The 14,876-nt window shown below is 45.1% G+C and overlaps 1 protein-coding gene across 2 annotated transcripts in view; it reads left to right on the top strand.

Moving 5' to 3' along the window:
• TNFAIP2 (TNF alpha induced protein 2) overlaps positions 1-14,876 on the top strand; it is a 31,165-nt gene that overhangs the window by 8,113 nt on the left and 8,176 nt on the right. Inside the window, exons 2-9 of one of the 2 annotated variants that reach the window (XM_044436379.1) lie at positions 458-857; positions 3,406-4,042; positions 6,120-6,234; positions 7,339-7,461; positions 8,575-8,675; positions 8,940-9,038; positions 9,763-9,889; positions 10,594-10,716. In XM_044436379.1, coding sequence (XP_044292314.1) covers positions 473-857; positions 3,406-4,042; positions 6,120-6,234; positions 7,339-7,461; positions 8,575-8,675; positions 8,940-9,038; positions 9,763-9,889; positions 10,594-10,716 — 1,710 coding nt within the window. In that variant the 5' untranslated portion in view covers positions 458-472. The remainder of the gene's footprint in view (positions 1-457; positions 858-3,405; positions 4,043-6,119; positions 6,235-7,338; positions 7,462-8,574; positions 8,676-8,939; positions 9,039-9,762; positions 9,890-10,593; positions 10,717-14,876) is intronic. The other variant, XM_044436380.1, reaches the window with a different exon arrangement.

A 14,876-nucleotide genomic window follows, 5' to 3' on the forward strand; every position in this document is an offset into this window, starting at 1 on the left:
ATGCCGCCCCTTGCCGAAACCTCGGGGCGGCTTACAACATGATAAAATACATTGAAATACAATAGTACATAATAAATTACCATTAAATATAAAAATACAAAAAAATACATTGATTTACAAATACAAAATTAAAATTATCAGTATAAAATAAAAATATAGGAGTATATATTTACTCATGAGTAAGTCCCCTTTCTCTCAGTAGGGCTTGCTTCAGATTAAACGTGCTGAGAACTGTGATGTAAATCTTGGTGCCATTCTAGAAAGGGTGTCCTATCAATGGTAAGTGTTGTTATTTGAGTTTTAATGAGGAAAAGAACCTTGTTGCAGCAGGTAATCAAGGCTTTTTGCATTGTCTGCTGCAGGCAGGCAGTTTTTCCTCTTCCTGGTGAGCTGCTGGATTATTTGTCTGAGTGCTTATTGAATGATTAGCCTGACCATGTCTTAATGTGATTTGCAGGCTCCAGACAGGAAGATGATAAAAATGATGGCTTTTTTCTATAGCAGTCCTCCGAATCCAGCCAAAGAAGGCAAGAATGGAGGTGAGGCAGCCCCCAAGCCTTTGACATCATCCGAATCAGAACCCGACTCCATGTCCCTGGAATCATCAACGGAGGAAGCTCAGCCACGGGACAGCATGAAAGAGGGGAGCGCCAGAGAGGAACAAGTCCTTGCAGGTTCTCCTCCAGGAGACCGTGGGACAAGCCCCTGCACCCCTGGGCAGAAGAAGCACAAGAAGGGCATAAAGGGGAAACTAGTCAAGGTCTTTTTTGGAAAGACGCCTGGGAAAAATGGGTGTCAAGACCAAGAGAAGGATGAAGAAAGGAAGCAAGTTGAGGAAATAAACCAGCCCATTACAGGTATAGTACAGCCATACAGAAAGGGGGGTTGTCCCTGAATGAACCTGTGCACCACTTAAGATCCTCCTCTTCCCAAAACCGTCTTTTCACAGAGTTAGAGGGTGAGTGGGCTGAAGCTGGATCTCCAGACCTTCGTGAGTTTACCTCCCAAAAGGCCCTGCCAGCATACTGGCAGATGCTCATCGTTCACTGCATTCTAATAACCGCTCAATAGCCAAATTTCTGTGGGCAGATTTGAAAGATTAAAAACCTAAAAAATAGAATATTCCCTATAATATAAAAGGCATTTACATACATTTATTTATTTATTTATTTATTTATTTATTTATTTGATTTATATCCCACCTTTTTCCCTACTAAAACACTCAAAACAGCTTACACAATTCTTCTCCAGCTTTCCATCTTATCCCTACAACAACAACCCTGTGAGGTAGGCTGGGCTGATGGTCTTTGACTGGCCCAAAGTCACCCAGTTGACTGCAAGGCTGAGCAGGGACTAGAACCTGGATTGCCTGAGTCCTAGTCCCAAGCTCTTAACCACAACACCAGATTGGCTCTCAGTATCTATATAAACAGATAACACACACATAGCAAGAGTAAAAAATCCCAGGACCCCATTTAAAACCTTATCACATGCTGCCAGATGGCTGAGAGCAGACGAGTGCACATTTAATCTGGGGCTGGAAAGATGACCCTGTTGGGACCAGGGCAGTTGTTCTATAATTGTGGGAAGGTATCATCGAGAAGGCCCTCTCCATTTTTGGAAGTCCAAAGCATCTGAAGATCTGTTCTCTGACTGCTCCTGTTGCAGGCCAACTAATCCAGCCAAGGACTAGATGCAGAGACTTGGAGCTAGCTCATTCCCCTCTAGTCTGTGCTTGAAAATAAGATAGTGCACATAATAAGAAAACCGCCCCTTCTCTAGGTCACTGGTTCCATGAGCAAAGGTGTGTGCTTCTGAATGTCCAACTGAAATTTACTTCTCTGCAAATCCACTGGGGAAAAGCCTCGCCCAAACGTACATTTGGGCAAGACCTTTAATGAAGGAGTCGGCAATCTGCAGCCCAAGGGATGCACATGCCCCATCCCACCTTGCCCCATCCCACCTGTGACCTGCCACCACCACACTGCTGAAATGTCTGGCACCAGTGGCAGAAAATGATGGCTTGCTGCCAAAATCCGTGGCAAAACACTGAGGGTCAGCAGCCACATTTTGGCCCTTTGTGATGGCTTGTTGCACATGAATGCGGTGGCACAGCAGTGATAGGAGTGCAGCCAAGAGGAGGGGGAAGTCTGGGGTCAGAAGTGGCTCTCAAGCCCCACAAAATCGCCACCCCTGCGTTCTTGGGGCCAACTAAAAGGTCAAGAAAGAGCAAACTCCTTCCAAGTTCTATTGGTTGTGGAACACAATAACGGGGGTTGAAAGAGAGACGGATCCGGCTGGCAGCAGACTTGACCAGCTGCTACATCCTTTCCTGAAAGCCCCTTCCGTCTCTCTCATGCCTTCTGAGTGTGAGGCCGGGGATGCAGACCTGCTTTTTAGTGGGACCTGGCTCTGGACTGCCTACCCAGGGAGAATCATTCAGTAATTTTAGATGCCAGGTGAAGCCAGTCCTCTTGTTTGCTCAATCTTTTAATAAAATGTATGTTGCATTGTTTTATGGTACGTATACTGCTTTGTGTGTATTGTTGGTTAGTAGCATGTGTGTTTTTGGGTGTATTTAGTCAAGTACTATTGCTACCCGAGACGTTTTAAAATGCAAAGATATATCTGCAGGTATTCCTGAGAAGATGCTCAGAGCTGCAACTGAAAACAGCATCCCAGTGTCAGGTTTCCCTCTTGCCCCTCCTCCTCGTGTGTCTAGTATTTTATTGTGTTGTAAGCCGCCCCAAGGCTTCGGCAAGGGGCGGCATAGAAATGTAATAATAACAATAATAATAATAATAATAATAATAATAATAATAATAATAATAGTTCACTTACCTTGCTATTCTGCATCCTTGCATGGTGTGTTTCCGCCCTCCTCTGGCAATAGCCAGTGATGTGAAGAGGAGCAGAGGAAATGGGCAGCATTAATAATATCAGAGTAGGCTTTCATTCCTGAATACGTTGGCTGCAGGGTCCAGGAGTCTAAGATTTCTGTTTGCCAGTTAGCTGGTTTGTTAGTTGGTGGTTGGTTGGTTGGTTCATTTGTTGCTGGTGTTTCAAGATAGTTGTGTCCGAGCTATATTGGTGTCAAAACAAGAACCCCACAAAGGAAGCACTGGATGGAGTGGTGCAGGTGTTTTGTTACTGCCCTTTCCTCCAGTTTGTGCTCATGGAATTATAGGTTCAAAATATTTTCTCTATCTGGAAAGCCAGCGGAAGTTTGCACCAAGAGTTACTGATCGGTGTGGTGGAAAAAATATTTGTTGTGAGCTTCAGTTTGACTCCCCATTCAACATGGACCAGTGATGTACAGGTGGCCAGGAAAAGCAGGCAAGAATTTGGGTTGTCTTAATCATAAGTCTACTCAGTACCATGATGTTCTTTGTTTCATTTTGCCAGCTGAACAAATCAGGGAGCTAATTAAGAATCAGAAATTCTTCAAAGCAAGTCAGTATCTGCTTGTCATGGAGAAAGTGGCTAATGGTGACTCAGACAACAAAAACGAAGAGGTAAAGGTGGAAGATTGGAGTGAAATTCCATCTCTGTTTGGACTGTTGAAGCAAAAGCTCCTCAGTGTCCTGCGCTCTTCAGTCGTCATAGCGTCTTCTCAACCAGAATTGCTGCAGGATGCAATTCGCACGATGGTGGACCTGGTGGAACAGGATGAGAGAGTCGGATCCGAAGAAAAGGCTGTGGAGCAACTCACACCTTCCCAAATCAGGAACTGGAAGGAGGAGTGGAGGAATACAGTCCAAGCGTCTGTCGTGGAGCGAATGAAAGCACCAACTGCCAACAAGGAGGGCCTCTCTGCCACAGCTCAGAGCTTCCTGCACATGGGGAGCACCATGAAAGAGGACCTGATCACGGTGGTGAAATACATCAAACCTCATTACCCGGAACATTTTCAAGTGTGCTCCACTTACGCCAAATACTACTATCACTGCTTCTTTTCTCAGCTGGAGATGATTGCTCGGTTTGAACTGGGCAGCAACGACACTTACCTCCTCCTCACCTGGGTGCAGAACTTGTATCCAAAGTAAGTGCTGGTTCATGCATCTCCGTGAGTCTTGCCAGCCAGGGATCGTGGACACCCAAACTGGGATAGTCTCTGGATCTACATGGTTCACCACAGCCCTGTGTCTGCGTCTGCTGCCCTCTTAAATATTGAAGTCACAGCAGGCAGTCTCTGGCTTATCGTGTCACGTGGGCCTGATGAGCGTGGCTTATATGTGGGTTAAACCACTGTCAAACAGCCCATGCATTATGCAAAGGTTGTTTAACCCTCACATAAGTCATCCTCTTGAGAAATAATGTGATGTGGTGGTTAAAACGTTGGACTGGAGACCTGGGTTCTAGCTCTTACTCCTCCATAAAGCTCACTAGGTGATACTGGGCCAGTCCTGGATTCTCAGCCTAGCCTACCTCACAGGGTTGTTGTGAGAATGAAAATGGAATGGAGAAGAACTAGGTAAGACATGAAAGAGGGCTTGCAATAGGAAAAAGGATCTGAATACATTAATAATGATAATACTTTCTATCCTAGGTCTTAAGATGTGCCAAGAGCTTTAATTTAAAATTTGGGTTATTTGGGGCATTTTGGCCTCAGCCCTTCTGCCATGCCTCTCTTTGCATACAGTCCTGAACAGCACTGAGAACTTTTCCAAACTTGAATTTAGACCGCAGGCTAAATTGTTGTTGTTGTTGTTGTTATTGCTTTCATTTCTATGTCATCCAACTGTTGTGAAGCTTTCTGGGCAGTTCACAACAATACATAAAATTAGACATAACAAATACAATGAATTTAAAACAAATTTCACTGCACAACATTTAAAATAGCCAAGAACAATTTAATACTACTGCTAGACCAGTTTAAAAGGTCACTGATATAAATGCCCCATCATATGACATTAAATGCCTGGGAACAGAAGACAGCCTTAACCTGGTGCTAAAAAGATGCCAGCATTAAAGCCAGCTGTGCCTCAGTGGGAAGATCATTCCATAATTGGCGGGGCCATCACGGAGAAGGCCTTAGTGGCCGTGCTCCAAGGAGGAAAGCCTACAAGAGTTTCAACACCCCAACTTTACAGAGAAGGTAGTTGAAGTTGACTCTGTAGCAATGGGAGGGGTGCAAGCAAAAGGGCCAGGTTCATTCCAGGCATCGCCACTTGTGCCATCACATCATCTCCAACTTAGGGTGTCCCTGTGAATGAAAGCTCTCCAAAATGTCCTATCCATGACAGCCCCGCTCAGCCGTTGTAAATTCCAGGCAATGGCTCCCTTAAGGAGTCCATCCATCACCTTGTCTTCTTCTGCCTTCAACTTCCCCTAGCATTATTGTCTTCTCCAGAGAGTTTTGCCTTCTCAGGATCTGCCCAAAGTAGGATGGCCTTGGCTCTGTCATGTTTGCCTCTAGGGAAAGCTGTAGCTCAGGCAAGTGGTGAGAAGGACCTCTGCTAGAATTCCCACCAATTCCAGCAGATACAGTGATATGGTTGGGCAAATAGTTGGCCCAGTGAGACCAGTGTCCTATGTTCCATTGATCAGAGTAGCTGTTACTCTTCTCCATATCTGAATTCTCCAAAGAATGCTGAAAACGGTGGTTGTGCCAAGTAAAGTGAGTGCTTGGCAGGGGCCAAGAGCACACGGTGAGTTTGCAAACGTTGCCATGCTTCGCTGAGTATTGTGGCAAGCAAAACAATAGCGGGGTAGGGTTACTCCAAAGCAGGCCTTCCTCGTTGACATCACAAAGGATGCCCTCTTAGCTGAAACGTCAGCACCTGATCGGATTCCTTGCCTTTGGCAAACAGTGGTTTCATCTAGTGGTTTTAAAAATTCCTTTCGAATCTTTTCCCACTGCCCTTCTGGTAGCGAATGCACAAAACACCCTACTTAAATTCCCATTTAAAGAACTTCTGCAAGTATCAACTGCTTGTTCAAGGTTGATAACAAGTCAGAAATGTGAAGTGCTGGCCACATGGTAGGGGCAGTTTTCACACAGGATCCCAGCACCTGTATAGCAAGCCTACATTTGCAATTGCTTTCTCTTGGGGATTTTGACTACATGTCACTGGGCACCCTCAACCAAAACTTGTTCTTCTTGTTGGTTATTTCAGCCAAATCAGAAACCACCCCATTTTAGCAAAAGAGTTGGATGAGAGCAGCCTTGGAAATCTTTTGTCATCCAGACAGGTGGAACAGCTTGAAGCCACATACCGCGCTAACGAAGCAGTAAGAGGCCTGTTAATTCTTTATCCCAGAATGTTGCATTTACTCATCTGTGTTAACCTAAAAGCATATATAGTGGCTCGAATGGGGTTTGAGCTGTGGGTCGGGAGCAGCAGTGATGCTGCACCAGCAGAAACCAAATTACGTGCTAAGCACAAGTGAGGATCCAGTTAAAATTCCCCCTTGTGTTCCTGGCAGTGCGTGCAGGGACAGTGCATAGCTTTACAGAACGGTCTGTCACTGTTTGTGCCAGCGTTTCCACAGTAGGAAAAAGCAACAGGCAAAGACAGTAAGTTCATCTGCTATGAGTGGGTTGAATTGAGTGGCCTTCCCCATTTCCCCATGTTTGTCCTAACTGCAGGACTGCAGTGGTGAAAGGGAACGTTTCCTTGCAAACTGTGTGTGCTTAGCCTTGAGAAGGCTGAGAGGAGATACGGGAGCACAAGTCCTTGAAAGGCTGTCACAGAGAGGAAGGACAGGATCTCTTATCAATCATCACAGAGCGTAGGACATGGAATAACAGGCTCAAGTTACAGGAAACCAAATTCCAACTAGATATCAGGAAAAATATCCTGACTGCAGGGCAGGACGACAATGGAACCAATGACCAAGGGAGGTGGTAGTGTCTCCCATGCTAGAGGCATTCAAGATGCAACTGGACGTCCAACAGAGGGATGGCTTAGCTGGGAGTCCTGCACAGAGCAGAGGGTTCGACCCAATGGCCCTGTGGCCCCTTCCAGCTCTACTGTGCTATGATTCTATGCAGACTGAACCTGAGATCTTTGGGATGCAAAGCATGGGTCCTTTGGTAGGAGAGAGAAGACTTCTCTGGGCCCTCACATTTTCTCCAGACACCTTTGGTTGGCTCTATGAATGATGGACTGGGACTCAGGAGATCTGGGTTCTAGTCTCCACTTAGGCATGAAGCTCACTGCATTACTTTGGGTCAACCTCAGTCCACCTCACTTCACAAGGTTGTTATGAGGATAAAAAGGAGAGACGACAACCTTGTAAGCCACCTTGGATTTCTTGCAAGAGGAAGAAACACGAGGTATAAATGCAATAATTGTAACAGCTGTTCCTGGGTTTTCTCCATCTCTTACAAAGAGCTCTGTGAAACACTGGCTAGGCAAAATCCTGGAAGTGGAAGTCACAAGGTGGAAAGAAGGGAAGGAACCAGAAATACTGGATGGTCACTTTCACAGTGAACTAGCAATTGATGCCATACAGGTAACGAAATATACTTAATGCATATTCATATGTATGGATGGATGCACATATGGTCACTCAAACAATATATTCTTCATTTATTTACATGTGTTAGACAATCAGCATTTTAAAATAAATGTTTCCCCAGAATGTTAAACCTGCCTTAAAATAAACATCCTGACAATGCATAATTAGGCCTTGAGTGTGTTTTTCCCCCAAAAGTAGTTAAGTGTTTTGTTTACCTATTTGTAAACCTTAGTAATTTCCCTTGGTGCTCAGTTCAGGCCATGGAATGGGAGTGTTTCATTCCAAACCTGGATCAAGATTATTTAAAGCTAATTCTCTCTGATCCTGGAAGCACTGAGAAGTTCACAGTCAACAAAGTTGCTCCCAGAGAATTGAAAGCAAAACTAACACACTTTCCCTCTTACCTAGGAAAAATAAATTCTACAGTAAGTTGCAGCAGCCATTCTGGTGTTTTGCTTGGCATGTGTGTTTGTGCGCTGCCTTTTTTTAAGGTGTGGTGTGGGTGGGGATTTTGTTTGTCTGGCCGGGTTTCTCTGTCTGTCACCCATTTATATTTTGTGGAAAGTATATTCTGTGGTGCTTTTTGGAGGCAAAAGTGTTTTCTTATATCAATTTCAAGAACCACCCCCTTATTTTGGGGTGGTCCTATTTGGTTTCTAAAATGATAGGCATGCAACCACCTGTGTTTGTTCTCGAAGGGAATAAGAATGTTAATGTTCACAGAATGACGGGTCTTGCAATATTTGGAGCTATTTTTGTTTCTTTAGTTGCAAAGTCGTGTCCCCCTGGACAACATTCCTCCAGGCCTTCCTGTCCTCCACCATCCCCCGGAGTCCACTTAAGCTCACGCTGACTGCTTCAGTGACTCCATCTAGCCACCTCATCCTCTGCCGCCCACTTCTTCTTTTGCCCACAATAGTTCCCAGCATTAGACTCTTCTCCAGGGAGTCCTTCCTTCTCATTAGGTGGCCAAAGTATTTGAGTTTCATCTTCAGTATCTGGCCTTCTAAAGAGCAGTCAGGGTTGATCTCCTGTAAGACTGACTGGTTTGATCGCCTTGCAATTTGGAGCTATGGTGCTTATTAGTTGATTTTTTAAATATTTTAGACTATCTATGGCGCATACAAGCGTGCTGAAGATATTACGCCAGAACTGGGCAAAGAAATGTCAGTCCTACTTCTGGAAGAACTGTTGGTCTTTCTGCAAAGGTGGGATAACATGTTTTCAGGATGCTTTTAATTGTTAATATTATTTATTTATTTTATTCTTTGGACAGGGTGACTTAATTCATACTGTTAAATTATATTGTTTTATGATGTTATTTATTTATGTTTGTGAGCCACCCCGAGGCTTCAGCGAATGGGGCGGCATAGAAGTTCCCTAAATAAATAAATAAATTTCATGTCATAGCAAGCATTGATCCCCGTGCAAAGTTACTAAGCATTATTTCTTTTTTTCTGTGGTGTTTCTAGTTACAAGAAGAAGATGGAAAGTTTTATTAAGGAAAACAAATTGCATCAATATTATGGCGCAACAATAATTGCAAATGTTAACAATTGCTTGAGTTTTCGGTAAGAACAGATTGTCACTATAATTTTCCAGTGTACTGTGAGATTTAAATATAATACATAAGCATGTGAGCTATTACAATGGCCACTGGTTTGGAGGGCTTTAAAAGGGGATCAGACAAATACATGGAGGAGGAGGCAATTCATGGCTACTAGTCCTGATGGCAATATGCTGCCTTTAAGTTCAGAGGTAGCATGCCCTATGATCACCAGTAGCTGGGGCACATGGGTGTGTGTGTGGGCGGGGGTTTGTCGCACCCATGTCATGCCTCTTCTGAGATGTTTGCTATGGATACATCATGTGTGCATCCTTTAAAAAGGAAGTGTGGTTCTTGCTTTAGAAATACTGCTGCCTGTATGCAAATCCATTCATGTATGGAAATCCCTATATTCAATTGGTTGTTATATCTTTCCTTGGTTTGCATTCCCTTCTGCAAAGTAATGTGAGCTATTGCTTCTGTCCTGAATCCTATGCACATTTGTATGGGGAAAAGTCCTATAACTCCCCAAAAGCTGTAGGATTTTTTTCTGCCTAAACATGTATAGGATTGCACACTTAATGCTAAGCATGCATACCTGGCAGCGTCCCACAACTCAGGTGTTGTTTACCTGGCTATAGCAATCATGTTGGTCTTGATTCATGTGTAAGCACAGAGGTAAAGGTGGGGGCTGACTTTTTAAAGGACTCTAGAATGAAACTTTGGAGTCTTCCCTGTTGTTCCTTCAGGACCCATACAGAAGAAAGCACAGTGTCCACACAGAAGGAAGTCAAAGAGAAAATTTTTACCACCCTGAATGAAATCCAGAACCTTGGGTTTGAAGCACTCCTTCATGGCCTGTTCCTAGAGCTGCAGGTAATCCTACAGAATTGCTACATGCCAATATATGTTCACCATATATTCAGCGGGGCAAAGTGCTTCTTCCGGAAAAAAAGCTGCCCAGTCAGTTAAAAGAATGGAACAGAAAAATTCACCCCTTTCCCCTCTTCTGCCATCCACATTTTGTGATGCTCTGAGCCTAAAAGAAGGATCAGTGGAATAGTCCTGAGCTGTTGTTGTTCTTTAATAACACAAATAATGTTAGTTAGTGGCTTGATTCTCACATAACAGTAAACCATAGTGTGATCTGTTGAAATCTTACTCATTGTTGTGTCTAAAGACATGCTTGCAAACATGCTTGTAAATCAGCTATAAACCAGAAATAGAAGCCATAGTTTCTTGTTGACTTACAAACTCTGGCTTGTTTAAACTGTGGCTTGTTCTGATGTCTGAACCCAGAACTGTGGATTTGTCTCTGGCTTGTTTGCAGTTCTGCCTGCAGGAGCAGCCTGAAAACAAAACCATTCAGGAGACCGGTAAAGTGGGTAGGACACAAACCTGATGGGGGGTGGGGGGAGGTCACAATTTGTCTACAAGACAATTCATAGCTAAAGCAACATCCCATAGTTAACAGCCACCAGTGCTTTGAAAGAAGTTCAGTTCTCATTTTTAATATATTTGAAGTACACCAAAATTTGCTTTCCAAAAGTTGAACCATGTTGTTTTAAAACTCTCCTTAGCCTCTTTTTAGAAAATTCACCCAGAAGAAATGGATATCCTGCACTGACATTATTGATGAAATTATAGCAGTCACCTGCTTCCATAGTTCTATCTTCAGGTTTTTCAAGGACCCACTTCAGGAGGTAAGCTGGTATGGGATACTGAAAAGGATGTCACTTATGCATTTCCAAGCATGGTGGTAGCATTGCTGAGAGCCAGCTGCAGTTTGCTGAAGGGCGGAGAAAGGAATTTGTTTATAAGAAAGTTTAAAACAGGCTGAGGAAGACCTTATTTTCCAAAGCATATGTTCACATTTGCTCTGTCTCCCTGTTGCATCTGGACAAACAGGTCTTGCATGTTTTTGAAACTTTACAAAAGCCTACACAACCCATTTACAAAAGACAAAAATGCCACGAGTGCATGTATTTAGAGGCAGGATTAGGCTGATTGCATGAGAGAGAGGTGGTGGTTGGCTTTGCCCCACCCCCGCCCTGCCCCCCATCAGGGAATGCAGCCCCCTCTGATATTGCATTGGGCTTCTGGGTCGAAAGAGGTTCAGCAACCCTGGCCTTTACTGACTGGAAATTTATCTTCAGGATTTCACATAGGAATCTTTTCCAGCCTTAGCTGGAGCTGCCAAAGATTAAATTTGGGATTGGGATCTTCTGCATGCAAAACATGTGCTTGACCACTGAGCCAACTCTGCTCTGCCAAGGATCAAGCCATGTAAAAATTAAAAAATCATTTACTTTCTTACTGTACTTTGAAACTGCCCAGCAGTTGAAGTTCTCTGGACAGTGTGCAAGACATCATACACAGAACAAGCATAAAAACAGTGCAAAATAAAACCACAATTACATCAGCTAGGTTCACCTAGTCCAGCATTACTCGCAGGAACGCTGACAACTTGCAGGCAACTTGGTAGACCTTGGAAATCTCAAGTGCGCACTTCTCCTTTGGAGATCTACGGTCCAGTGATGGGCCATAGAGTTCTCCTTGCAGGAGAATGTGACAGCAAATCATTCAAGCCAAAGTCAGCCCAGCCCCTTTAAATGCCATCCAGGGGAGCTCCCCCAAACCAGGGCAATTCCCCATCCCCAGATCCAAAGAGCTTTCTGTTCTCAGCAATCTTGCTTTGAACGGGCTGAGTTTCAGTGCATTAGCCCTTATCCACTCATGGGATGTAGCTTTGGCTGATATGACATCCAGGAGAAAAAGGCCAGACTTGACGCTTGGCAGAGACCCAGGTTGATGAGAAACACAGGCAGAATTACAAGACAAGGTCAAATGGCATTAATCATTAAAGTTTTTTTTTTTTTTTTAAGAGAGGCCTTTGCCTGGCGCCTCAGAGTATAAAGAAGGAGCCAGGCGACTCTCCTTGGGGAGGGCATTCTAGATATGGGAGCCGCTGCAGAAAAGGCCCTGCTCTTCCTAGCGGCCGTCCCTCTCACCTCCTTGAGGGGTGGCTCACACAGGAGGTCCCCCTGCGTAGATCTCAAAGGCCAGGTAAGCACATGGGGGTGCAGGTGCTCCTTAAGATAACTGGGACCTAAGCTGTTTAGAGCTTTATATGTCAGCACGAGCACCTTGAATTGGGCCTGCGGCACAATTGGTAACCAGTGGAGATCTTTCAGTGTGGGTTTTATGTAGGAAGCTCTAGGTGCTCCCGTCACCAACTGAGCGACCCTATTCTGTACCAACTGTAATTGCCGGACCGTCTTTTTCTACCCTTGATGTCCTGCAGTGATCCAGGATTCCCAGTTCTATCCCGAATTCACTGATTTTTGTCCCTTTTTTTGAGGCCATGATTGTCTCCAAAAGTGGCATTAATGAAGGAAGAGAGAGAGAGAGAGAAACCCTGCCATCAGTCTTACTAAACTGAAACAGGACAGTCTATCCCAACAGCAAAATCCATTCAGTAAAATAGGGATAAACAAACCAGTGACAGTGACACAAGTCTAAATGATTGCCATGCTTACTGACATAGATAGGTCGACTAAACAGTAAAAATACAGTGCTATAATTCCTAAACCAGTATGAAGAACCCCTGCCATTAAATGTGTTTTGAACATAAAGTTCTTCGTGGATACAAAGAAACTCTGGCTTATATGCACATATATAAACCACAATGAAAAAATGCACAGGGAAGTGGAAGCAAAGAGCAGAGAAGAGAAGACGCAGGAGGAAAGTTTTTCAAGGTCAGAGCAAGGCAGGCGTTCTTTCCCCCTCGCTTCTGCAATCTCCAGCCGGCTCTTGTTGGAGCAGCCCGCTGTCCTTTCTGGCAGGAAGGGAGAGGCGAGCTCCCAGCGGCTGCTTCTCCTCTAGTGGATGGATGGGTCATGGGGGTCTCCCTTTGGTTTGCTGTTATTCCTAGGGAGCAGGGGATGCAGTCTTCCAGTGGCCCAAGGTCCCCTGACTGATAACAATGTGTTTCCTTCTGCTTCCTGGCCCCCAGAGGTTTTCTGCTGCACAGCTTGTTGGCCCAAAGAAGAGATCTCCTTAGCTTCCTTACCTTAACCTGCCAAACCAGCTGAAGCCACTTGTCCTCTGCGCCCATCTGTTGCCCTTGACATTTGCACGTCCAGAAGTTCAAGGGCTGGACCACATCTCCCTGAGTTCCCTTCCATGACAACAACCTCCCTCCGCCCTTTTCTTTTGGAAGGCTGCTGCACAGTGTCTGCTCCAGAAATTGCCAATGTAAACTCACCAGTAATGAGCCACTTATTTGAATTTCCTACTTTTGTATTCTTAAAATAAATTCAGTGGGTGAATGGAGTTACTCCTTTGAGTCAACTGGTGTGCAGCAGGAATTCCCTTCTGGAGCAAGTTCATTGTTTCCATCAAATATTTCTCCTAGTTCCTGAACGTAATCATTCTAACAATAATAATATTTCTTATTTCTCATGCCTCATGAGCAGGCTTGCAAACAAGAACTTGGAAACAGGGCATCCCCACGCAACTGACACGTCAGCTTCCCAAACTCCCTCTTTGGAAACCACATAAGTAAATCTAAAGTTGCCTACCAAATAAGACAATCTGTAGAACTGCTGGAGCTTGGTTTTCTAATACATGCTTTGATTGCACACTCTTGCAAGTTCAGTCTGGCCCATCTCCAAGCAGGACTGCAAAGATTCCTGCTGAATTCCTCCTTGAAGTCCTGGCGGGCTGCTGCAAGTCACTAGAGACTGTAGCAGTCTTGATAGATTCAGGGCACAGTCCTTTGCATGTTTACACTGAAAATGTGTCACAACTACCACCTTGCTCCAGCCAAGGCCTTAATGGATATAATGCAGCTTCTTTCATTTAGGGGTACAATCAAAGTTGAGTGGCAGAACACATGGTTCACACACACACACACACACACACTTCCAGTGGCGTAGGCCACCCTGCCTCCTACAAGAGACAAAACAGTGGTTTGCATTCTTAACCAATTTGCTTGTATTATGTAAAAGGCAACAGATAAGCTGGGTTTGCTATGGGCTGCACAGCAGGACATCGTAGAGACCATGGCTGCAGAAGATTTGAGCTGGTTGAGCATCTGGCGGGGTTGAATTCTTAAGCTAAGGCTGCAGAATAGAGTGGAAGGCAGCCTGCTAGGAGTTTAGAGCATTCCCGTTCAGGTCAGGCAGTCAGTGCAGTTCCTTCCCCAGAGGGGTCTCTTTGGCAGTCAATTGCGTGGAACGTTACCTTCCTCCGTGCTGCTCTCTTGCCCGTCTGTCTCACCCTGAGCAATGCGTGACCCTCCTCCTTTCCCTCTTTGCTCCCGCTCAGCTTTCTTGTGGACTCTGCAGGGCCTCTTGAACAATCACTGCGATTCCTACCTCTCTCTCACTGGGGGCCCCTGAGGCCTCCTCCATCTCTTCCCTCTCCCTTGGCTGAGTTAGCAGCAAGTCCCACGTCTTCCTGCAGCACCTCCAACCAGTTCACTCCTGGCATCTTCAGGTAGGGCTGGGAAAGAGCCAATTTGGAAACCCTGGTGAGCCACTACCAAGCGGACTAAACCAGGTGTACAGAACTTCGACCCTCAGGGATCCCAGTCAGACTCACTGGGTTCTCCAGAAGCCCCCAGTCCCTTTTCGGGGCTCCAGTGCAAACCCAGAAATACAGGACTCTGCCTTTCACCACATCAGGCCTTTGCTCTGCCTTCAGGCCGGCCCTACCATTAAGGCAAAAGTGAGGCAGTGGCCTCAGACAAAAGATGCTGGGACATGGGCGAGGCAGCAAGGCTTGGAGGATGGAGTCATGTGTCTCCTGAGCTAGCACTGGAACCCATTGCCAGTGTTGAGGTGAGATGGAGCTACTG

Source organism: Varanus komodoensis, unplaced genomic scaffold, assembly GCF_004798865.1.
Source record: "Varanus komodoensis strain SLA01 unplaced genomic scaffold, ASM479886v1 scaffold3, whole genome shotgun sequence".
NCBI lineage: Eukaryota > Metazoa > Chordata > Lepidosauria > Squamata > Varanidae > Varanus > Varanus komodoensis.